Genomic DNA, 27,528 nt, shown 5'->3' with positions numbered 1-27,528 from the left:
AACCCTCACCTAGATATCACTCATAATATAAAGCCTTCATTTTTAAAATAGCTTTTAAACCATTCATCCTTACTGTATCATTTTGTTGTGTTTGGATTTTAAATGGATATTTACCATAACTTAATGCAGAGACTTCAATTCTTTCAAATGTTATAACGATGGAAAATGTTTGTCAAAGTTTAAGATCTGTTTTTATTCTATTTGCTTTACGTCGCACCGACACAGATAGGTTTTATGGCGACGATGGGATAGGAAAGGCCTAGGAATGGGAAGGAAGCGGCCGTGGCCTTAAGGCACAGCCCCAGCATTTGCCTGGTGTGAAAATGAGAAACCACGGAAAACCATCGTTAGGGCTGACGACAGTGGGGTTCGAACCCACATCTCCCGGATGCAAGCTTACAGCCGCGCGCCCCTAACCGCACGGCCAACTTAATCACCAAAATCCCGAACAAATCTCGACTACGACATTCCTCTAAATGAACATACGATTATCACACAATCAATCAATCAATCAATCAATCAATCAATCACTAATGATCTGCATTTAGGACAGTCGCCCAAGTGGCAGATTCCCCACTGTTGTTTTCCTAGGCTTTTCTTAAATGATTTCAAAGAAATTGGAAATTCATTGAACATCTCCCTGTCCTCCAAATTACATACTAACCTTTTTTTAAAAAAATAAACACTTTTAAACCAATAAAGATCCATCCTTTTCACCTCTTCGCTATCTTAAACATGCACAAGTTCTTAGACCCAAAAAGGTTTAATTTGAATTTCAACGTTTATGATGTTTAGTCCTGCATCATGATCTTCGGAGTGTATGTGCCGCCGCTTGTACTGCACCGTATTATTAAACAAGGTAATCAGCTATTTCAATTCGCAAGAGATAAAGTGTCGCATTGGAAAAGCGAGAAGTGTTTTCAATTCAATGAGCTCAACCTTCAAGAATCACGATCTCACCATGGATACCAAAATGCGGCTCCTTAGGTGCTATGTGTTTTCAGTTCTCTTTTACGGTGTGGAAACATGGACCATTACAAAAGCCACCACTGCTAGACTGGAAGCATTTGAAGAATTTTGAGAATATCATGGACTCAGAAGATTAAAAACGTTGAGGTTCTACGCCGAGTTAACAAGAGACCAGAGCTGATCAACATCATCAAGTGTCGTAAACTACAATATTTTGGACACATCATAAGGAATCAGAAAAGGTATGAGCTGCTTCAATTTATCCTGTAAGGGAAAATAGAAGGAAAAAGATCTCCTGGGCGAAGAAGAATTTCCTGGCTCGACAACCTTAAAACCTGGTTCAACAAAACATCTGCAGAACTGTTCGGAATTTCAATGGATAAAGCCCGAATAGCCATGTTGATCGCCAACGTCCGAGGCGGACAGGCACGCTAAGAAGAAGAAGAATCAGCTATTTCACGACTATGTTTTAATACAACATGTCAGCTATATTATACTGTGAAAACATGAATATACCGTAAGAGCACCAGCGGAAACAAGTTGCGTATTTTCTTATGGACCCAAAATGGTGGTCGTACATCAAAATCTATCCTATAGTTTCCTTGACAAGTTTTGAGATTTTCAAGGATGTTCCAATTATATGTTTCCATTCAATGAAGAAACAGTTCTACAATTTTACAGTTATAACCTACTAGCGCTTTGCCCACGGCTTCGCTCGCGTCATAGTTGACTTATGTCCCATTATATTATTTTATTTCCCATTTTCTTTTGAAATCCACCGAACCACCCTTATGCGTTCATTGACTTTCGTAAGAAATGTAAGACGTGAACGTAAATGATGTGTTTTCCCGTCCCGGCTTCGGCCGGAATTGAAAAGTTTCACGTGTATTCCGAGTTCGCTGTTAAATGAAATTCTCCTGGAGAACACCTTGTAATAACAGTAGCTTCTATTATTTTTTAAACCCCGTCACACATAATCTAGTGCCATTGCACAACTTAGGTGGCTTGAGGTTACGTAACATTACAGGTGCTCCTACTTTGAAACGAAGTTTGTGAGATGGGAATCCTGGAGAATATTTAGGAATTCTACTGGATAATTGACAGCATCGTCCGTTTGTAATACCGTGTCGACCGATTTATACTCTATTTCTTCTGCATCAAAATATGTAAGCAATGATAATGAATATATACATGAATATACACTGAAGCCACTACGCATTTTAAAGCAAATATATCACTTTTGGAGCAGATTCCTACAGTGAATATGATCGTCATAAGGGTACATAACGTATTCACAGAAGAGAGCGCCTCTGTCAGGCTAGTTCTCTCTTTCAAACTACAAGGGTAATAGATTTATTTAGGTTTACATGTATATACACATTTGAATAAATCACAGTTTGTAGTTAAAACATTTCTAATGCAGGCTAAGTCAGCTAAAATGCTAACCTTAACTAACTCACAAGCGATTAAAGATATCGAATCACTTTCAGTACTGTACCTAAGGGGGTCACATGAAACTTGAGTACTTTTCCAGGGCGACAAAATCTTCCGAGATAGAGGTACTAACTTAAGTTTTTAAATGGAAATGCATCATTTTCTACACTACAGTAAACTTCCACGACTGAAAACTTAATATCCTCATAGATAACAGGTACAGGGAACCGGATATAAAAATCCACTTTTGCTTCACTCTTTTTCGTGTTTCAGGGGGAAGGTTTTGGACTGAACACACGTGATGCCAAAGAAAAGAATCAAACAAAATTCATTAAATATACCTTTACAAGTCGTTTGAAATACATCGGCTAGATCACAACCGATACATCCAGCAACGTTTTTACTGGAGAACGCCAGTTATTATACAAAAAATATGGAAAAAATATATATAAAGAACATGCCACGGTGCGAATTTTTTTTTTTTTTTTGCTAGTTGCTTTACGTCGCACCGACACGGATAGGTCATATGGTGACAATGGGACAGGAAAGGCCTAGGAATGGGAAGGAAGCGGCCCTGGCCTTAATTAAGGTACAGCCCCAGCATTTGCCTGGTGTAAAAATGGGAAACCACGGAAAACCATCTTCACGGCTGCCGACAGTGCGGTTCGAACCCACTATCTCCCGGATGCGAGCTCACAGCTGCGCGCTCCTAACCGCACGGCGAACTCGCCCAGTATGTTGTGCGAATTTCAGGAAAGGAATACGAAACATTAAATCTCCCGGAGAGTCATACAAAAACATGCCCGGAATCTTTGTAAAAAACCATTTTAAATTTATAATTTAATAGTGTTTATGTTTATCCCTTGTTTAATCATATATATATATATATATATATATTGCAGATATGTCGGCCTCCGGATCCCAAGATAGAGGGCTCAAACCCGGCAGAGGTAGTCGGATTTTTGAAGGGATGTCGCCATGTAAAATATCTTTGGTGACACATTTGGTGTTTGCCCGACAAAATTCATTAAATCTCAGCTATAGACGCCCAAGAGAGTTTCGGTTTACTCCGTCTGCCATCTAGTGGGCAAACGGAACGTCGAAATTGACGAGCAGACCGCCAGATGGCGTCAAATTGAAATGTCTGCACAAGGTAGTTGAGGCCATACGATTATTGTTGTTATAATTTATTATTATTATTATTATTTTACAGGCATGTTGTATTATATATGTAACCTGTATGTTCGACAGACTTAGGAGCTTTTAAGTCATATTTAGCAGTAACATGGAGTTCTTAATATTTAATAGGTTGTAAAGTAATTTTCCTTATCATACACTAGTCTTAAAACTGCGCAAAACCAGATCGACTTGTGGACAGCAACAACCCAATCGTTAATTGGGAGGCAATCTGGGACCAATTCGAAGAATGGTGATTGTGGTGATCATTGTTTTAAGATGAAGCACAACTGGGCAACAATCCTCAATTAACAATAATCCGAGGGAAAATCTGAAGAGGACCTACAAATCGGAAAATGGCGGTAACTATAAAAGAAAGGCAAGGGACACAAAGGGCATAAAAATTAAAGACTACCTAGGACTCGAACCGACAATGATATATCTTACGGTGACTATGGGATAGGAGTGGGAAGGAAGCGTCCGTGGACTTAATTGAGTACAGCCCCAAATTTACCTGGTGTGAAAATGGGAAACAAGGAAAACCATCTTCAGGGCCGCCGACAAGTGAGGTTCGAGAGTAAGATTTGACCAAGGGAGGTCGGATAGAAGAGATGGAAGCGAAAGGCCTGACACAAGTAAGTGGAAGCAATGCCACCAGACTCAATTGGGAAAACCGTCGTAAGTAACTGACAAAATAATCACTTAAATTGTATTCTTCTTTGAACAATGAAATTTCTAAGAAACTGTTGTGAGTCAGTGGAAATTATAACACGCTTTTATGCAATTAGTAATCTTTATTGTACAACACATTCCATTACAGAATTAAATGCGTAACAGAGATCCACTAAAATAACAGCCACACCAGAAACTATATCAAAAGTTATGATAAACAGTTATAAATACAAGCCATGCAATAAAGATTTGAGTAGCTCCCCCGAACAACGTTTTGCAGCCCTCCATTTACGTAAGGGTGAATTTTGGGTTTTAACCTTTACTTCCACATGAAGTCAAGAATGCACTGTGTTTTATCCTGCCCCGAAAATCAAACTGATGTCCAGTGTGCATTACAATAGATCCTTATGCAAAATGAGGACTCAAAAGTGTTGCACAGGGCAGCTATTCAATAACACAAAATTAGTCATGCGTACTCTTTCATGGTGTTGAAGCATATCTTTCCCTAAGGACTTTCATTTCTCTTATTAACTGAAGGACTTCGCGGAACTTACCTCAGGCATTATTTATCATTTACATTAGAAATCAATTTGAAGAAATCCAAACTCAATCATTGATCGTGGAAATCAATTGCAACCTCACAGGTCGATTAAATGGACTGGAGATGGTTAATGACCTTGTATACCTTGGGTCCTGTATAACTGACGCACGAAATTGCGAGAAAGAGATAAAGAGGCGTATTGTCCTGGAACGTGCAGCCAAGAGTAAACTAAGATCTGGCAGAACAGGGCAATATCCAAAATCACGAAGATTCGATTGGCTGAAGCACTAGTATTTTCCGTTTCCTTTTACGGTTGTGAGACATGGACCGTCACGGCTAAGGACAAAGACCACATCGATACCTGTGAGATGATGTGTTGGCGTAAGAATGCTACTGTAGCTTGGACCGAAAAGAGAACACATACGCCCATCATTAAAGAGATTAATGTTATTTGCGTTACGTCCCACTAACTACTCTTTTACGGTTTTCGGAGACGCCTAGGTGCCGGAATTTAGTCCCGCAGGAGTTCTTTTACGTGCCAGTAAATCTACCGACACGAGGGTAACGTATTTGAGCACCTTCAAATACCACCGGACTGAGCCAGGATCGAACTTGCCAAGTTGGGGTCAGAAGGCCAGCGCCTCAACCGTCTGAGCCACTCAGCCCGGCCATTAAAGAGATTAAGATAGTGAAATGTCTACTACATGTCTCAGTAAAAGAACACTTCAGTTCCTTGGACATATCTTAAGACAAACTGGAGAAGTATATCATAGAAGGCAAAATAAGGCAGAAGACCACTTGGAAGGACAGCAAGCAGGTGTCTATTTCAGGCTAGGAAGATAACTTGACCTTCCTCTTCAGAACGTCCTAAGAAAAGCTTACGATAGAGTTGGATGGCGACACTTTGTGAAGCATGTAAGTCTCTAGAGACAAAACAATGGGGGCACGACACTTCGTAATGAGTAATACGACTATGATATACTGTAAACATGCAAGGACCATATAAGGGACGATACCATCAGAACTAAAGTAGACTCTATAGAAGAGAAGCTAGGGACTTCGAGACTAACAAGGTATGGACATGTAAAGCGAATGTCTGACACAAAAACACCACGTGCATGCCAAAAAGAAGGGTTGAAGGAAGAAGGCCAGTGGGAAGACCTAGGAAGAGATGGCTACACCAACCGACAGAGGTATGGAAAGAAGAGGGAATTGGTAGTCAGTGGTGAAAGAGAAGGCATTTCTGGAGAGAGAACTATGGCGAAAACTCGTTGAACACCACCCTACACGGCAGGCTAGAGGGGCTACTGTAATGAGGGCCCGGATTTCGTTGAAATGCCGTATTTTAACTGGTTTTGCATAGACATGACTAGTTTATATGTAAATACTGATAATGGCCATTTATATTACGTAATTTCTCGATATTGTTCGTCTTTAAGTTTTAGGTCATTTTTCAATTCAGAGTCATTTTATAGAATCCGCTTCATTAATTTCTTATTTTTAAGTATTTTTTTTTACAGTTCTTCGTTTTTATAAGCCCTTTCCATGAATTTCCGTTAAGTAGCCAACATACCTGAATGCCGTCAGGACTCTGAATGAACATAAATATTCAAACATTGGAAGTGTCAGAACTCTTTATGAACAATAGTGCACAGACAAACAATCGACTGTATTTTGCATCCGAGAAACTGTTAACTACTGCAATGCAATTATTATTATTATTATTATTATTATTATTATTATTATTATTATTATTATTATTATTATTATTATTATTATTATTATTTTTTGATTCGTTGTGCCCAGCTGTGGAGCGCGTTTGAACTTATTTTGCACAATGTTTCTTCTTCTTTTCTTCCCAATATCTCTTCATTTTTTCACTGTGTTCCTTTCTGCGTGTTTCTGTCCAGCCTGTATTTTTTCTTGTTGGTTTCTCTGCAAATTTATGTTTGTTTACTAAGCTTCTAATTATTATTATTATTATTATTATTATTATTATTATTATTATTATTATTATTATTATTATTTGGTGACATACATTCTAATCAATCTGTTACGGATTAAGTAATGTGGACGAAGTACATGCACTCTCATAATTAAAATATTTTCCTGGATACTTTAGGTCACTGCGCCCTTATAGCTAATTTTAAGTCAAAGTTTGGGAGTTTTTGACATTTTATAGAGCGTTCTTTTGGCATTTATTAGGTAAACAGCATACAGGTCCAACCTATTGACTTTTTAATGAGTGTGTAACGGCCATGTTCCTTCTGTGAAAGGCAGGCTACATATTCAGGTTAATTGGTTGTTGGAGAGAATGCTTTTGTGCGCTCTGGTATTAGTATAATATTATCCTTCTCTACTCTTAATCTTCACAGTACTTGTGAAACGCAAGGAGAGAAAATAGTGAGCTAAGTAAACTTTGTAATAAGGGCAAAATATCATGAATACTTGAAATTGCAACGTTCGGATTATGAGCTATTATTTTTATATATAAAACTTAATGATGCAGGTTCTTTAAGATAATAAAATTTAACTTCGGCGGACTCAAAATCATCACACAATAAACAAATGTAAGCGAACTTTGATTTTTATAACAAACACACTGTAAACATTAAAATTTTATGTTGTCACATAGAAAACAAAACGACAATTCTTAACAATTAATCACGGAAACTAAAGAATATTCCTGATAAACTAGTTGATTTATCGTTGCACAGAAACGAGCTCCTTTTTAATTGACAATGTGACATTTTCCATTCCTGTAATATGTTTGAACTGCCCATATGAATTAGAGTGCTTTTAATGAAAAATTGTAATGACCACATACGTATACAGAATTATAGCGGATGCATCCTATACTCGTCTGCTGAAGTTTTGATTTTCGTATTTGGTGCGTAAATGACAATTTGTATCTGCCATAACTATTTGCTAGTTAACAGTATATCACACAGTACTATAGGTGTTTCTCTTACAGGCACACTTTTTACTTGAGAAAGTGAAGGAATTAAAACTTAATTTTTTAGTGAATAAGAAAATCTTCTCTCAAGGTTTTCTGATGACGTTGAAAGAACGAGAGAAGCTGAGCTCAAAGTTTGGAGCCTATGAACCTTTGGATCTCGCATGCTCCATTCGCAAGCATACTTACGTAAAAATAAATCGGGCTTTTTATTCGGCAAGAAATGAATATATCAACTAGAAAATAATACAACTATAAAGTGAAACTTTGAAATGCATACAAACCTCGCAGATATTTCAGTCACTTTCTCTCAGACAAGCGAGGATAAATTAAGAGAGACCCGAAGACACGACTGCTAAACCACAGCCGGGTCAAAGGCACACACGGGAAACACCAGTATTGAGAACACCATCGCGAGCCACTTCAAGAACACGCGAATTTCTATTGGAATTTCTACAAACAACCAAATATAAATGACTGTATACATTGTACAATCAATTCAGCTGTCAAATCGGTCACATCGGATAGAACAAACAATATACACGAAACATGTTTCTGTCGATGATGCTACACGTGCCTAAAAAGCCTCTTTCAATGGAATTATTGTGCAAAACAACTGGAGGCTGTAGAGATGTGGCTATTGCGGAGGATGATACGAACGAACCGGACAGAAAATCAAACAAATGGAAGAAATAATGGAGGTTACTGAGAAGAGAAATTCACTGGGCATCATGACAAGAGGAAAATTACATTTGTAGGCCATATATTAACGAGTCGGATGGGTTTTCGAAGTTATGCAGAGCTGAAGAGGACAACGGAAGACAAGGCGTAGCCTTCAGTATGTAACCGATTGATTTTTATTGTTATGATCCACGAAACCAGCAATAGAATACATTTCTTTCGAATTAGCTCGCTGAAACATTTAAGAGATCATACCTTTATAAGTCTTTAACGACTATAGGTACAGTGTTTATTTTGTTATTTAATTGTGAGAAAATCAATTTTTTTCATACCAGCGTAAATTGTGCGGAAGTCCTTCTAAGAGAAATGTGGGACGAACATTAAATAAGTTAGTGCACCAATCAATAGGCACAAGCATGCGATTCAAGCAGCAAGTCTTTGCTAATTTCACCAAAATGTCACCTCTAAACGTTTGTCAGTCTTCCCAAGAAGAGAACAGCGTTGGAAGTAGTGTCGATCAAACTGAACACGAAAGGATGATCAGCTACGAAACTCTCGCATGGTCGAACGATTAAACATCTTGCCATCATTATCATTCCTGTTAGAATACAAAAAAACAAACATATCTTCAGAACTCTTGATGAAACACACACAATCACACTGATGCCACGGAAAAATCACCACAAATATCGATAGCACTTCATAAAATGAATGGCGATTATTTCTTGTCAGAGCGTTGATACAATACAAACAGTACACGTATACATAAACGATAAATCACATGACAAAATACATGCATTAGCACAACAAGGCACAGATATAATTGCTTACGTCACGCTGAGTGCATCCAATAATCAGCGACAGCAATTCCCTTTTCGGTATCTTGAACGAGATCTTGAAGTGTGCATTGGACGGGACATAGTTTACAATTATGCATGCGTAGGACAGTTTGTCCCCCCCCCCCCCCCCTATAATAGCAAAGTTTGCTCTCTTTTCCTAAATACCCCCCCCCCCCCCCACTTCTTGAGGTTGCCCCTAGATCTTCCAGTACCAATCCTCAACGATTTAGTGACCTCCAAGTAGCCCTACTGAGCTGATGTCCAAAAGGTGTTGTATTCTACTTCACCACAGCTCTCTGCGTGCTGTTTCATGCGATTTGTTTAAAGTGGTAGGGACGGTGAGTACTCTTTCTGGATTTTAATAATATAGGAGAAGGTTGAAGTCCAAATAGAGGGCGACTTCAGTTGTTTCCTGCCTCTGACCTCTCGTATCTTGCATTACTTCCCTCCGAATATCAAGAGGAACGACCAGCCAAGCAGTAAAGTTTCTCAGGAGCGGTTGCTTTCATGCATCATTTAACTACTCTTCAGGTTTCAATCAAAGCTACATCCATCCGCTTTGTATGAGCCAAAGTGAACCACACAGTGCTCGCATATTCTGTCGCAAAGAAACCAAGAACCAAAGCAGATGTCCTTATTACGGTTGGATGTGCACCCCCACTTGGTCGAGCGAAGTTTGATGATGCTTGTCGTTGTTTAAAGATGCCTAACATCTAGGTCATCGGCCCCTACTGGTACAAAATGACACTAAATGCAATGACAATTTAAAAGTACAAATTTCATCCACTGACCAGAATTCAAAACGTGATGCTGGATAAATATAAATTTAAAACAATCAGTGGATCCGATCCGCAATGCCTCACATTCCCAAAAAACTATATTACTGACCAAAGGATTGCTTCCAACGCACAATACTGAATAGATGCTTGTTGTCTAAAGGGGTTCACAGCCCAGGTCAACCGTCCCTCATAATGGTACTTATCGCTAGTAAAGTAGAAGCTGCGGTACTAACCAAAAGTAGCGTAAACTCATCAGGTTCTAAACATTCTGGTACTACTCACAAGAATTGTAATACGCACAGGTAACTGAGACCTATGGTGTTTCTCACATAATGGCACCATTCGTAGGCAACGCAAACCCATGGTGTACCTCACATACAGTAGGTCTACTAATCACGGGGACTCGTACTAGCCCATGGTGTTCCTCACATAGTGGATACTAATCACAGGCAACGCCCAGACCCGTGGTGTTTCTCACACAATGATGCAAATCACAGGCAACGTAAGCCCGTGATAATCCGCATATAGTGTTACTAATCACTAATCTCTGCTGCTACTAATCCCAAACCTGTCGGGTACCTAACATAGTGGTACTACTCGCAAGTAAAGGCGACCCGTGATATTCCCCACGTGATGGTACTTATCACAAGTAGTTTCATAGTTCTAATTCAATCATATCTTGGTCGCCCCTTTTAGCCGCCTCTTAGGACAGGCAGGGGATACCGTGGGTTCATTCTTCGTCTGCGTACCCCCACCCAAAGGGGCTAGGGAGAGAGAAAAATAGGATGGGATCCGTCAATTCGAAGTAACGGACGAAGAAAGGCAAGGGCCACGAAGGGCGTGAAAATGAAAGACTCCCTAGGCCTCGAATGCTCTAATACCATCGGGGTGGAAAAGAACAGGAGTTGACCAAGATAGTTCGGTCAGGATAGATGAAAGTAAGGAGCTAGGACTCAGCTAAGAGCCCCGTAGTCGCCAATCCACACTCCCAAATTGAGAGCCCATGGGGTCCCTTTTAGTCGCCTCTTACGACAGGCATGGGATACCGTGGGTGTATTCATCTTCGGCCCCCACCCACAGAGGGTCCAGCAAAGTTTACGAAGGATGGAGTTCCAGGTTGAGACCTTTTGTCCAGTAATCGTGCAGTGTGTTCTGTATGTTACGGCCCGGGTCCAGGGTGACTCCAAGGTACTTTGGTAAAACGCAATGCTCCAATCGCCTGCCCTCCCATTCCACAAGCAATTGCCTGTTAGCTTCCAGATTCCTAAGATGAAATGCACATACCTCGGTCTTAGCAGGGTTTTGAACTAACCTAAAATCTACACCTATCAGTCAAACTCCATTTCAAGTAGCATGCTGTATCAGAAGAAAGTTTCATGAGTCACTTGTACGAATACCGAAGTACTTTGGCACAAACCAATAAGAAGCATCCTATGTTGCTGGTAAAATAAAAAACCAGAAACGTCTTCATAAGCTGTATATATGGTACATCGTGGGGAACTTCTACTGAAACTATTACACGCTCTGCTTTAAGCTAGGTTTTTCGAACAACTGAATATGGCGCTTCCATCTGTACGTTAAGTTGATGCTCAACTGAACACACATCAGTGAGACTGACACCTGGTATCATCAAATTCACGTCCACATACTGGCTACCTGTCCTAAGTAAAACTGTGCCATCAAGCCAGCGTAAGCAAAAAAGCTTTACTACCGGAATACAGGAAGATAAAGAACAATCCTGTCCTTCCTATCCACTGTGATATTTCTCATGGTACGAAGATCAGAAGACAAACGTCCAATGTACCCCATCACAACAGCCCAACAATCAGAAATATAGAATGTCCACATTACATCAAAGTGGGAAGGACAGTGAAAAATCCACACACAACCATTGTGCTACATGGGTTCCTGATTACATACATTATCATTATAGACTGCTATGCCTTTCAGCGTTCCGTCTGCAAGCCTCTGTGAATTTACTAAACGTCCCCACAATCCTCTATTTGCAACTAGTGCTTTGGCCTCGTTTAGTTCTATACCTCTTATCTTTAAATCGTTAGAAACTGAGCCTAACCATCGTCGTCTTGGTCTCCCTCTACTTCTCTTACCCTCCATAACAGAGTCCATTATTCTCCTAGGTAACCCATCCTCCTCCATTCGCCTCACATGACCCCACCACCGAAGCCGGTTTATGCGTACAGCTTCATCCATCGAGTTCAATCCTAAATTAGCCTTTATGTCCTCATTCCGAGTACCCTCCTGCCATTGTTCCCACCTGGCTAAAAATCTGGTCAGCTGTAACTACGATCAGAATCAAGCATGGAGAGTGTGCAGATTTGCTGTTTAAATGTGCGCAGGATATCTTGGGAGTAAGACTGTGGATCGTCTCGGCAGACATCTCATGCATGGTCACAGACTGTCCTCAGCGATCTTACCATGGAGATATTGAAGATTTCCTAAAGCTCACCCCAGTATCAATTACGTAGATTACTGATCTGAATAACATTTTAAAATGAATGAGCAGTAGTCATACGATATATAAGTAAATAATGTAAGGAAGCTGTGCATAATCAAGATAAATGTGCGAAATCTTACACGGAGATACCAGTGCAGTGATGTCAGTTAACATGCTCTCGACCTCCGCGGCACTTGTGAAAAGACGAGTAGGCTGCCCTGATGGAGCAAGAACACTAAAAATGACGACCAACCGTTCGAACACATGAATGCTCATTCAAAGTATCAGGAATATTTGAAATGGTAACACGATAATTACGAATGATTATTCTACATGAAAATAAATGTATATCAGAGCTGCAAATTTCCTCTAAAGTAGGGCCCACGAGAGTTGAAGTCTGACGTTTAGCGCCACCGGCGAGAAAAAGTTGACTAACGCAGCTCGAAAATGGCCTGTTGCTATGGCAACGATAACAGAGTTGCAACATTTTAGGACGCTATCGCCACGTGGGTTGGCTTGCTCTCAGTCACTTTTGTCATTCATATTCTGACTGATTTCTTTTCTCGATGAAGTATCGTCTTCCTATTGTGTTTATTATAGCGTAGATTATTTCTTAATTGTACAGGTACCGTTAACAATCTGAGTTAAATAATAAAAATCTATCGATGTGGGTAGTGTTCTATTCTGTGATTAACATGTGCATTTGTTGAGGTTATTGTCAGAAACTGATGATTTTGTCAGTGATTATGAAATCTTTTATATATATATATATCGATAATGTCGTGTTCTGTCTTAAATGCTGGAATTATTAACACGAGCTTAGGAACCGGTCAAGGTAAATGAATTGTATTAGGCCTAGGCCTACATGTTTTATTAATCACTCAGCCTGTCTGAAAGGGTGGTAGGCTGCAAATGGAGTTAATTATGACAACGCAGCGTACTTCGTAGTTACAGATTTCGCCGCTCACCTGTCAGACTTCAACTCTCGTGGGCCCTACTATAGATGGTAATTTTTTCTCATGTAAACATTTCCTGATTAATGCACTTATTTTTACTGTTTTCCTTTTTTACTTCAAGGGATTTACTGGTTCACGAGCCATAATGGTTATTGACTTTCGCGCAAACTACAAGAGATGGCACTACAAGGGTTCAGTGTTCGTTTGTCCGTCTCTTGTTCGTCAGTCAGGAGCAGGAAGGAAGCCAATTCCTACTGGAAACCTCGAATCAATACGTGTGCAAAATGATACGTTTTAAACATATATGTCACGGCAAAGTTCGTGTACATGTATTTTTAAAAAAATTCAGTTGCAAAACACACGAAATTGAGATTATTTATAGGTACAATTTTGGCGATGTTAGCTTCTACATATTTGTGTGAACAACTGTTTTTCACAAATGAACTATGCTAAGTCGAAATAAACTTACTATTTGACTTGTAAACATCTGTAGGCGCAGCTGAAAATAGATTTGACTGAAATAAACAGATTTTAGTGAAATAACTGCAAAATGTAAAAGAAATTTAATTAAAAGTAAAATCTTGTACGTCATTATTTGCTCAATCCAGTTTAAAGTAAATATAAACCGTAATGAGCATTTGTCTAAAAACCAGCAACCGTCACTGAACGCATTGTGTGTGGGTTTATCTCTCAATCTACAGGTTCGTTCGTTATTAACAGGTAAAGCTTGCTCAATATAAACTAAATAAACGTTCTCTCTTTTTGGCAATTAATTACGTATTCTCGTTTATTACGGAGTTCCGTGTACAACAAAGCAAGCAAATCACCAAATTATGGATTCAAATATTGTGCATCCCACGCAGAGGTTCCTTCACCTTAGGGATCAGGCTAAAGTCACAGGGACTTAAATGCGGCCGTGTGTCAATTTCATAACCTGCGTACACATGTATAATATTATTCTCTTATTCATACTTCTTTTCATTTCGTGTCTTCAACCTCATTGTAGTACGTCCTTTTCCATCATCACCCCCCCCCTCCCCCCCTAACGCGCGACTCAAACTCTTGTTTTCGTTTTCCTGCTACAGACTTCTCTTTCCATCCTCAACTCTATTCTTTTCTTCTATCCTTGCCAGTCTCCGTTAGAAGGCTAGCACACAATGAGTAATCTGGTGACGAACGGCAGTACTACTTAATATAGACCAGCGTTAAAGCATTCTTAAGGGCAGATGGTACAGTTGGGAATAGAACTAAGCACAACAGTACATGTTGCCATTAATGCTTTCACGGTCCGTACTTACAGACATGATACTGTATAGGCTTTTGGGGTTATGCCGTGTCAAGAACATAAGGTGAAGTTCTCAACGTTTCGCAGAGAACTGTGCTCTGCGTCCTCAGACAGAAGAAAAACTATATTATACATTGAAGTTTTTAAAAAAGGCATTCACCACCAGCAGAAGCACATTGTATATTTCTGTATGGACTGAAAATGGTGGCCATAAATTAAGCTCTATCCTATAGCTTCCTTAAGAAGTATTGCGATTTTCAAGGATGTTGCAATTATTTAATAATGTTATTTGCTTTACGTCCCACTAACTACTCTTTAAGGTCTTCGGAGACGCCGAGGTGCCGGAATTTAGTCCCGCAGGAGTTTTTACGTGCCAGTAAATCTACCGACACGGGGCTGTCGTATTTGAGCACCTTCAAATACCACCGGACTGAGCCAGGGTCGAACCTGCCAAGTTGGGGTTAGAAGGCCAGCGCCTTAACCGTCTGAGCCACTCAACCCGGCGCAATTATTTATGTCGTTATTTAATGAAGAAACAGTGACAATTTTACATGTATGTACAGCCTATTTGCTTAAACCTACACTTTAGACCGAGTGTAATGTTCTAAGAAAACAAACACATCGTTATATGAAGTCGACACATGCATACAATTGACCATTAATGCTTATTGCGTAAAGATAATGAAATATGCATGAAATTACACTGAAAAAGAAATCACCTTGGGAACGATTTCTACCGTGAATACGATCATCATAATGGTAGCGCGTATTCACAGACGAAAGCGCCTCAACCAGGCTAATTTTGTCTTTCAAGCGAGAACGATAACATATTTATTTAGGTTTATACGTAAATATTTATTTGAATATCATGGTTTGCAGCTACAACACTTCTAACACAGGGCAAGTCAGCTAAAATGGCCACTTCAAGTAACTCCCAAACGATTAAAGATATCGAATCACTTACAGAACTTCTTGTAAGGGGCTCACAATCGAATTTAGGAGGACTTTTGCAGGGTGACAATACCTGGAGAGATTATGGAACTAACTTTGTTTTTAAATGGAACTGTATTATATTCTAAACTACGGTAAACTTCTGACTTAATGTCTTAATACTCTCCTAGATAACAGATACAGGGAACCGGATATAAGACCGCTTCTAACGGAGGAACGTCTGAATGAAAACCGATAAATCCTCTTTTGCTGGACTTATGTTTTCGTGTTTCATGGAGAAGTTTTGGATCAAACACATAAGATGCCAAAAAACAATACAACATAGCTCAATTATACCCTTAAAGGTCGTCTGAAATGCATCGGTTGGATCACAAACTGATAAATCTTATTGGAGAACGCCAGTTATGTGTTAAAAAAGGAAGAATATGAAAAATATATACAATGAAGATTGCACTGTACTAACTTTGAGAAAGGAATATGTATTACGGAACATTAAAATCTCCGGGAGAGAGACACAAAAACGTGCGTGGAATAACAGACTTCAAACTATGTAATTTAAAGAAATTATCTCGAGAAGTACTTATCGGATTTTGTTATTAATCATCCCTCAATATCAGTATCTAGTAAACGACACTAAAATAGCATCTTTCTCAATGCGTGTAATAATAATAATAATAATAATAATAATAATAATAATAATAATAATAATAATAATAAAGTTAGTGCCGTTATCTCGCAAGATATAGACTCCCTGGAAAAGTTTATAAGAGTCCGTTGGTAACATAACTGTTTTTTAAAAAAGACAAGTTTTCGATATCTGTAATGGCTGATGATTGAACTGAGGCGAGCTGCTTACCTGGCTAGTTCTGTGCATGGAATAAACATGGAAATCCATTACATGAAGAAGGTAAAATTTTGTATCGAAGTAATATACGATTCCTTTTGTAAAAGATCTAGTAGCCATTACAAAAGGAAAATGTTTTTAAACAGTACAAGAAATGAATATCTTAAGTTGACTAGGAGCCTTATTTAAAACAATTCAATTGTTGAGAACTAGGATGTTTTGCCATTCGCTCAAGGGAAACGAAGGTCTTCACCATTTCTCACGTTCAGAGCCACTGCCATATATTGGCGTCCAACTGGAAATAGAATGGATTCTGAACTCTTGGATCTTGACATTCCATTCTGAAAAATTACTCTGAAGAAGTAGAAGAGCTCTCAGACTGTGATTCCGACGATGGAACCCCGCAAATTATACTGTATCCCACACCACAAAGATCGCGGGCACTGATACTATATAAAAGAAATCGAGATTATCATCATACATATATTATACAATGACGTACGAAAGGTACACTTGAGATACTATATATTTATTTTTTTAAATAGAAAATCAAACCTCACTTAAATTCCACGATCTTGTACGATAATAAAATAGTTTCATACAGTAAAAAATGTAAATGGCAACAATGCGAAAGAATGGGTCATTCGTGAAATTAGAGATAGACCGGTGGCAGACACGAGGTATCCAGTCGACGAGCTTCGATGATAAAGTGTGTTTTAGTACAGTAGAAGGAAGGCCACCCAGCCACAGAAGTTGCCAATTCTAACCTGTTCTCCCTCACTTTGCAAACTAATCACGTTTTCTTTTCTTTCTTTTTTTTTTTTTTTTTTTTTTTTTTGCTAGTTGCTTTACGTCACACCGACACAGATAGGTCTTATGGCGACGATGGGACGGGAGAGGCCTAGGAGTGGGAAGGAAGCGGCCGTGGCCTTAATTAAAGTACAGCCTGGTGTGAAAGTGGAAAACCACGGAAAACCATTTTCAGGGCTGCCGACAGTGGGGTTCGAACCTACTATCTCCCGAATAATGGATACTGGTCGCACTTAAGCGACTGCAGCTATCGAGCTCGGTATCACGTTTTCTGAACGGAAATATGACAGCCACTTAGAAGAAGGGTTTGAGGGTTAATATGAGATGGGATGAGATGGAATGAGGTAGCGGCAATAAGACTTACAGCGGCTTCGTTTTGTAAAATATTTTGTGTAAGTTAACTTTTATAAAAGATTATAATATACAGCCATTGCACCATTACACTACATACAGTCAATCACAGTTCAGCAAAAATGTATGTAGGACATTTGTGCGCATGTTTGGCTACTATTAGTTTTTGTTTGTATTGTTAATGACAAAAATTCTCATAAAATGTACCGGCACGTTTTAAATTACCCCATCACAGGAGACAGAGTACATCACAAGTTCTACATCTGTCTGCTTGTTCAAAATACAAGTTTAAAACGCACATGGTTTTAGGTTATGCTTACAAGAACTAAAATTTCAGTTTTTCAGACAAATACTGCGTAATCAATTAAATTTCTTTTCCACGTCCTTGTTGTATAATATTTCGAAAATTTCAGGCAGACTTTACAAGGGAACTAAGTTACAGGCGACAGCCACACCCGGTTTTATGACGTCAAAGTATTCAAATACTCTTGAAATGGTACAAAGAAGACAACATTTGAACACATTTGTGTGGAAAAACCAAGACATAAGCCATTTACGGGAAAATGTGTAAACCGAGCGAGCTGGCCGTGCGGTCAGGGGCGCGCAGCTTGCATTCGGGAGATACTGCTTTCGAACTCCAATGTCGGCAGCCCTGTAGATGGTTTTCCGTGTTTTCCCCATTTTCACACCAGGCAAATGTTGATGCTGTATCTTAAGGCCACAGGAGCTTACTTCGCACTCCTAGTCCTTTCCCACCACATCGTCGCCATCGTCTGTGCGAGGTAAAGAAAAATAAATAATAAAAAAGTACATAAGTCATTAGTTTTAAAAAATAGCGGACTATTTCGCATACCACGAAGTGGCTGGTTAATGGTGTCGAGTTATCCAAGCCACTCAATGCATTGCACTCTGCGGAAAATTTCCCTGCGTTAAAAATCACTTGTGCCGGGTAAAAATGATCTATCTCATACAGATGAGACCGCATGCGCAGTACTGGCTGCTAATGGAAAAACCCGATCCACACGGGAACGAGGGAGTGCTAGTTTTTTGGCTGTTGGGTGGAAAGCATCTGCCACTGAACAGGAACATGATCTACAATAGATATTAGTCACATTTCACAAATATGCCACAGTCAGAAATCACAAAATGATGGGACTTTACTTGTAAGTCAAAACTTGTATAAAACGGACAGTGACTAAACAGGAACCCTGATTTAAACGGACTCTCTTGTAACCCCACGAAGCTGTATGGTACTTTATGCAGCCAGAAACGAAACCTGTCCACGGAGGAAAACCCTCGAGGGAATAATCTCTGAATAAAACGGAAGTCCTGTGAATGTACTGCTACGTTAATACATAAAATAGAAAGGACAAGTAAGGATTTCTACGGTGCAGCCGATATATGTATAGTTGTTCTTGTCTATATATTAAACGAGTTTAGTAAAACAGGTTCGGCGAATCCGTCCGTCCGTTCAACTGGACCTATTTGCTTCATGTCTATTTCATTCTCTCCGGAATTACGTGCCAGTGAATCATGAGACACTGATAGGTCTCTAAGTTCGGCCAACTTTGAATAATCATAAAATCATTAAATGTTCACTCCAATAACTGCGGGCGAAGGCTTAACCTAACCTACAATACATTCTGTATTTAGCAGGCGGCTAAGCGACTAAGACTTTCATTAATATTCTGATATATCTAATCTTCATCCTTAGCAATGCCATTGCATGCAGCTAGGTTTGATTACCAGCTGTCAAGCCAGAGAGTATACAGTTCCTCTGTTGATGGAAGAACACTATTCTCAGGTAGATACTCTTTGATTCTCTGACCTCCTCCAACTTCTGAATATACTCAACAGATGGCAGAACGTTCCTAATAACTTACATGCTGCTAAGAGGGTACGGTCTACGTAAGTACAGACGGGAAGGTATCAAGTCGACTAGTCTTCTATATGACCATTAACAAAGCGCAGGGACAAACTCTTGAAAAAGTGGGTAGTCTACTTACACGAACCAGTATTCAGTCACGGTCGGGCACTACCGTTAAGATCAAATACAGAAGAGACAATACGCGACACTCAGCGAGATTTCGAGGGATAGTTATTAGAGCTCTCTCTAGCGGATTGACCTGAGAACTACTGATTCTGTCATAAGAGCACGTGTATTTGTGTGTGAAGTTTTTGGTGTTATTTATGAGTTTTCAGTGAGTTGACATACAAGAGTAGCGTGTGTCATTCCTTGATATCTTCTCTCAACATGAGGGGAAAGGTATGTTCTGTGTTTGGCTGCAGTAACTATGAAGTAGAAAAGAATGCGCGGTTTTTCTTCCGTTTCCCTCGTGACAAGAAAATGTAAGTAATATTGTGTTTGCATATATATTCTTCCAGTGACAAAGAGATTTTTATAGTAATTCATAATCTTCTGACCTGCTCAACACATATTTTAACTGGCTTAAAATATAATACGCATATTTTATTGTATAGTGCAGCAGTTAACCTTCAATACAGATGTGGTGTTGTAGGTGTGATCTGTGGGTTTGATTTACCGTAATTCAGGAAAATACATATGCATATGAGTGTGGCTGGTTGTGTTCCAAGTTACCCTATTTGGAATGCCGTAATGCGTTGTCAAGCACTGAAAAAATATGGGCGATTTAAGAAATGTACATATTTTGTTGAAACAATATGATGTAAATTTGGTTTACCCTAATGTAATGGCATTATGGCAAGTATTGCTTATAGGGAAAGTTTGAATGTTTTTGAGACTAAATTTATAAATTTTCTTTCTGTTAGTAGGCTTCAAGTTAAAAGGAAAATTGTCCAGCTCTTAAATGTAAATTCATTGATTCATGTGTATAAGGAATGTGCCGATATCTTTGTTGACACGTGTTTTCATGTAATGACAATGCTTTTAAATGAGAAAAAAAGAAAAATCTAGCCGTGAACGTTCAGCCAGGAATTCTAAAGCTAAAAAGAGTAATGCATAAATGAAAGATCAAGCCCTTTCACAGAAGTCCATTTCACATCTTGATTATGTCTAATTTTAGTCTTCAAATAATAACCTGTTAAATAATTATTAATTTATCCAAGAATTGCTTTAGCAACTTTGAAGTTAATATCTTAGTAACACTTTCTTTCTAGACGTAATTTATTCATCCATTTCCGTATATACATTTCCATTGATATTTGAATTTAGCGCGAATTTTCAGGTCAAGCCACTAGGAGCGCCACTTGTGACTTGTCTCCCATTTTAACAAGGCTAAATCCGGAAGTGTCGCGTATTGTCTCTACTGTATTTGTTAAGATCCAGACACGGCCGAATGGTCGAAGCACACAGAATATTGTATGGAAAGAAGTGTTAAAAACAATGTTACGAATGAATAAGTTATTATGTGCCGGTATTGAATGTTCATGAAACTATTGACAAGGGCAGGCAAAGCAGTATCAGGCATATCAAGACGAGTTATGCAGTGGAGCAGTACGGGTCCACTCACTAGTAATGTAATTCATTTCGTGGCTTAGAACATCAGTTGGAGCCAATTGTGTGATCGTGTTCATCATGCTGAACTTCGCAACAGGACAACGCGTGTCTCAGCAAAATATCAAAAGTATCTACGCCCAATATCGTGGAAAATAAGGTGAGGTTGGCTTAGCCGAGACGTTACTTTGTACAAAATGAATCAAAAGTAATCAACTTAATACACAGTACTAGAAAAAGATAATGCTACAGTATACAGAGTGTCTGGGAGATAAGTAAAGATATTACGGAAGGTATGGATGAATGTTCGCAGTTCTCGTAAAATATTATTTTAAAAATGGATACCGACTAGTTTGTCCAAGGGAGGAGCTTGAATTAGACTGCGATGTTTGCGAGGTTTGCCCTTCACCTTATACCACTGAGTCAGACGGTATGCAGTATGCGGCTCGATTTGTTGTGGGTGGTTTCCGACAAAAGAGTAGCGTTCCAAAAATGTTGCAAAGTCTGGGCTGGGAAGACTTGGCAGAAAGGAAACGGAGTTGCTCGACTAAGTGGTATGTTCCGAGCTGTCAGTGGGAAGGTGGCGTGAAATTACATTAGTAGACGAATAAGGTTGAGTGGTGTCTTTAAAAGTAGGAAAGATCACAATATGGAGATTAAGTTGGAATTCTAGAGGACAAATTTAAGAAAAGGCTAGGGAAACAACAGACAGGGAATCTACCATCTAGGCGACTGCCCTAAATGCAGATCAATGTTGACGAACTGAGTGTGCAAGAAACTGAGCAGCAACCAATCAAAACTGTCCACCTCGAGAAAAAAAAAACAGTTTGATGCAGTTACATGGAGTATTTTTCGTGCTCTACGTGTTACTGCATTCAGATTTTTTCTATCTATATATTTTAACATAGAAATAATATCTTGAAAGTGAGCGGTTAAACAAATCTTATATTGTCCACGCGGGGGATTGAATCAGAACGTAATATGTCCACTAACGACATATTTTCATTGTACTTTCCTTTCATAAAATGCATAAAATGTAATAAATGCAGGCTATTCTAGATGATGATGATGATAATAATAATAATAATAATAATAATAATAATAATAATAATATTCTGCCTATATCAAAGTTAATCCCGTAAGACCAATGTACAGCGGCCATCTTGCACATTAGCCCCGTGCGAGCTCCTTCGCCCAGTATCGGTTATTCCTATAAGACCAATGCATAGCGGCCACCTTGCGCACATGCCAGCTCCGCTCTTTTATCACCGTAACAAATTATTGTACTGAACCAGTTTTTTCAAAGCAATTTTAGTCTTTGTTGAATTCCTTCGGGCAAGTATTCATTTTATGCAGTTCTAAGACGGTGCTGTAAATCTGAAGTGATTGAAAGTCTAATTTTGTAAGTTTTAATGTTCAGGTATTAATGTGAACTAATAATGATCAAAATACAGTGCACTCATTAAAACATGTGTCCTATAAAACAGATCACAAAGTATATTGTCCAAAATGTCAATTAACTTTCTAACATCCCCAATAAATTATTGATCTCTTGCGAACATAACATTTAATTCAGTATTCTAAATAAGAAACTGCGAAAACTGCATTATATTTTATTGAATACTTTAGGAGCTTACGAGCTATCAGCTTTTCACTTCTCCTGAAAAATTTGTATTAATGGACATTAGACCCCGCACTACTTTGCTTTAAATTGAAGTTTTGGCCGATTCTGATTCTGTCTGATGGTTATGCGCTGAAACAGAAATTCAACCAAACCCAAGCTGCCATTCATATCGGCTTATATCGGCAGAGTGCGATCTCGAAACCTAGTTGCCAACTCCATTCACCACGAGGTTAACCTATCTCACTCAGCGTATATGGTATTCGGTACCGTTCGCGACCTTTTGCTTTTTTCTTCATTAATTACTGAACAGTATAGCGTAGTTTACAGTTTAGCATAGCAAAAGTTAGTACAATACAGGTTTAATGGTTTAGTGTATAAAAATAGCTGTAGTTTTATTTTCGTTTGTGTATTGGTTAGTGTACTTAGTTCGTGCGTGTTTAGAATGTCTGTGTAGTTCGGGAAAGACAGACTGACAGATCAGTGGACTGTTCTCTTTGTAGGCCATAACTTCCTTCCTGTACCAGCCATCAGGGGTGGGGTGATGTGTTACTTTCTCATTTATTCTTAATAATGTACTTTTTAGTGTCTGGTGTTGTTAGTATGTGTAGTTTTTGTGAATTTGTTTCCTATATCGATTCATTAGGTTTTTCTGTGTACGGTATTACATTTTATGAGGGCTGTTTACCGCGGTCGTATTGCATCGGCTGTTCTCGTGGTAGTAGCGCGCTGGTAACAGAGGTAAGGCGATGCTCATTTGTTTCGCGAAACGTCAATTTAGAAGTAAAGCCGTGCGGAGTACAGACGTTTTGATTGGTGCTCCTCTGTATTGCAGCTTCAGACAATATGCAGGCATAAGATGTATAAAAACGTTCTACATACAAGAAGTGAACGTTTTCACACTGGAAAATATTGTAATGTATGTCAGCAAAACCCAAAGTCGTTCATAATTAATATTCCGTATACCAAGCAGAGGAATACAACTAGGCAACCATCCTCTATATAATACTAATTAGAGAGAAAAAATGGAAGGGATGTCATTTTTTAAATTATTACATGCATCAACATTTTTGTAGGTTTTTCATACACGGCTGCGTTGTTAAATAAACATTGCTGAATATCACGATACGGCCAAAAGTAAACACGAAGCAGCATTTTTTCATCATCCATTTGAAAATTATATGGGGGTGTATTTGTATCCAGCTTGGTAAAGTACGTAAAGTTGTTAGTTTTTTTTTTTTTAGACATGGGTAAGATGCTCATAAAACCGTATGTGAAGCATAGAATAAGGAAAACCATCAGGATCTCTGACTACAATGAAGAAACATCTGGGAGCTAAAAAGTGGCGGAGAGCATGGAATGGTGCAAACAAGATGAAGCATCGGACACCAATTTCTGTGTGAGCAAGAACGAGAAAAAAACAAGAAAGCGGTGTAATAAGGGTTTGTAAGGAACATTTAGACACGAAAACCGAAACAACGTGCAAGTCCTGCTAGGGAATACTTGACTAACATGGTACCGTAACTGAATTGAAGGGAGACATGAGAACGCAGCTTGTGGAAGAAAGTATGGTGGAAACACGTTCTGTGAAATATATGTGCAAACAATAAAGACAGAAAATCGGAAAAATAAATTCAGTTCGAGTGCTTTCTTGTAAGGAACATTCGGACGCTAAATATGAAAAAAAAAAAAAAAAAAAAAAAAGGGTCATAACTTCTTCAGGGTGACTTAGGTCTAATGATAAAGTAATTCACACCGTAAGCATGATTAATGTAGTCTAAGTTGACAATATCTGAATTTTTTGAATAAAATATTAAATCATGCACAATATTATGCTTAGGTTAATTTGTACCCTGCTTGGTAATCGGTGTGTTTTTTTAATCTTGGTATTGGGAAGGTTTAATACTACCCGCGCTAAAAACGTCGACTTTTTATAAACTTTTTACATTTTTGAAATAAGACATCAAGACGTCACATGCCACAAATAATTGCACTTATCACCCAAACACCTTGTATTCAAAATTCGCCAAGAAATAAAATAATTTCAAGACTTTTTAAAAATAGAGTATATCAACAAATATTCTAGTTTTAAATCAAGTATTGCTGACCGTATGTCACTAGCAGAGTAGCAGTAACTGTACGTTCTAAGAAAGCTTTAATCTACCAGAAGCAGTACTAGAGAAAGCCTCAGGATAATAGAATATGAAGTAACAAAGAATACGTGAAGTAGGCCTATATTATCAGTTAATAAAAGGTTAAGTCTTACATAGATTGCTCTTTATAAACTGAATAAACTTTGTTTTTTGAAAATGAATTATCATATGCTCGTTTATTACAGTGTTTCGTGTACACCAAAGTAAGCAAACCACCAAATTATGTATTATGTCTAATGTCACACCAATCCAGAGAGATGTAAGGCAAACACTACGATGGGAAGGGAGAAGAACTTTTAAGACATCTGCATTTGCTTGGTGTAAAAGTGGGGAAACCACGAAATATAATCATCTTCCGTCCCGAATCTGGTCTCTCCCGAAAGAAAGCTCGTAAGACCCGAAGATACGTTACATAAGCCAACAATGAATTCGGTCATGGAGAATAAGAAAAACAGACGGTAACATACGAGACGATACTTAGACCAAAATATCAATTATTTTAAGTTAATAGGAGCAGCAGAGGTTAATGTCACACCTATGGACGTTAAATAAAACTGCATTCAGTTTTTAAATATAGATTTTTGAGAGAGAACGTTAGGCAATGACATACTCGAACAAATGAGGGATTTGCAATGTGAAATATTTGAAAAGGAATGGATAAACAACGACTCGTGGCGGAATATATTGTTAGCTGCGAGTTTACTTTCGATCGAAGATATCAGAAGTGGCAATATTGGGCAATTACCCCAAAATTGGGGGGGGGGGGGGGTGGAAGCCAGGAATACGATGACAACGAAGACTAAGAAGTACAAGTGAAATAATTAATTTCATACTTCAATGTATGGCTTTGTTGAAATAGGAAAAACAGCATTAGTGACGTCGTGCAAATTTTCCTGATGAAAAATTAAATTCTACCTATCCGGCGAATAGGTTCCTTCAACCTTAGGGATCAGATCAAAATCTCAGGGACTAAAATTCGGCTGCCTGTCCTACTTTCATAACCTGTTAACACATGTTACTGTAATATTCTTTCTTCATTTCGTTTCTTCAACCTCACTGTAGTACGTCCTTTTACGCCCCCACCACCCGACTCATTTTTCTTGTTTTTCTGCTATACACTTTTCTTTCCATCCTCAATTCTATTCTTCTTTCCTTGCCAGTGTCCGTTCTACTTTGTATTTATTTACTCTTTCACCACATTGCCAACGGCCGTAGCCGCGTTGAAACATGAGATCTCCGAAATTAAGCAACATTCGGCGTGGTCAAGATTTGGATGGGTTGCCACGCGCTGTTTGGGGGAGGGGTAAAGGAATGGAGCAGCGGAAAGAAACTGGCCACCCTACCGTACGTAAACTCCGGCTCAGGCACACCTCTGCGGAGGTTCGGACCTGCCTTCGGGCAGAATACACCCTTACCTTACCTACCACTCGTCTGATGACCTTGCTGTTTACTTCCCACGAACATACGACTGAACAGGAAACATCTTAATTGGAACTCAGATAGTGTCGTCACCTCGCACTCAGAAGTCTAGAGCACGGTGAACCACCCGGTGACGAACGAAAGTACCACTTACAATAATCCAGAGATGCTTAGCTGGGCGCCCATTGAGGCTAGCCCAATGCGGCCGGGCGGTCTGACATAAATGCGGGCAGCTTACGTAGCAAGCTCACGTCCCAGTGATGCGAGAGGACGATCACACTTTTCAGAGAAGGTAGCAGTGACTTCCATTGTGATTACGAAGCTCTCCTCCACTCCTCAGCGAAATGCTGATTGGGGTACAGCATTTAAAATGAATCGCTATAATCACCAAAAAATGACCTTTTCAAGATATTTCCGTTTCATATATACTGTGCTCGATATAAACAGTATTATTTTCTTATATTTATTCATTCAAAGAAAAATGACATGTTATAATTATTGTGGTACAATCTACAAAAGTACGAGGTTTAAGCGCACAAGTTACGATTTATAATTCCTTAAATGAAAATGACAATATTTCCCAGTGGCGTGAACTGAACCCCATCTACCCCAGCGCTGCTGGGGTAAATAACTTTGTATTTACATTATTATTCCTTAGGACGCTTTTTATAAAGTTCAAACAACTTCGAACATCTAAGCCACGCCAAGTACAGCTGTCTCGACAATCCGCTCGCTCTATCGCAGTTCAGATTCTCCAGCGAGCTGGGTTTCCTTGCCGGCGCGAAAGAGAGCTCCCCAGAGAAATTTAAGTCGCTTGGTTGACGTATGCACTTAAAGCTTCCTTGTCCTGGGAGCGGGTCGGGGCTGTGGGCCCTCCCCCGATAGCAATTTACGGCGACAGGCCAGCTAGCTTGGGAATGGTATGTTAGTATTAATACTTGTCAGTCGAAGTGTTCAGCGCCACACACTATAGACTACAAGAAAACTATGAACATTTTAACAGTATAGCCACTTGCACATCGTCTTGCTAACAAAAATTGAGTCAGTTTATGAAATCAATTGTAACATAGAAGAATATATGTTATTCTCGGATTTTGGCATGTATAAAGTTTTTCCGAGGAATTCATTGATGGCACGTGTGGAGTATGTTTTTCGATAGCC

At 39.0% G+C, this 27,528-nt stretch overlaps 1 protein-coding gene across 22 annotated transcripts in view; it reads right to left on the bottom strand.

Annotated features, from left to right (window-relative positions):
- The window catches only part of LOC136885226 (leukocyte elastase inhibitor), a 263,118-nt gene that overhangs the window by 101,763 nt on the left and 133,827 nt on the right, over positions 1–27,528 (bottom strand). For 5 of the 22 annotated variants that reach the window (XM_067157674.2, XM_067157678.2, XM_067157677.2 and 2 more), the window contains exon 8: positions 8,892–9,027. The exons of 16 other annotated variants lie outside the window; for them this stretch is intronic. In XM_067157674.2, the coding sequence (XP_067013775.1) occupies positions 8,894–9,027 (134 nt within the window). In that variant the 3' untranslated portion in view covers positions 8,892–8,893. Of the gene's footprint in view, positions 1–8,890; positions 9,028–27,528 lie in introns of those variants that run through there. One more of the 22 variants, XM_067157685.2, reaches the window with a different exon arrangement.

This window comes from Anabrus simplex, chromosome 14 (genome assembly GCF_040414725.1).
Source record: "Anabrus simplex isolate iqAnaSimp1 chromosome 14, ASM4041472v1, whole genome shotgun sequence".
NCBI classification, from domain to species: Eukaryota; Metazoa; Arthropoda; class Insecta; order Orthoptera; family Tettigoniidae; genus Anabrus; species Anabrus simplex.
This window is presented reverse-complemented; position numbering and strand designations above follow the sequence as displayed.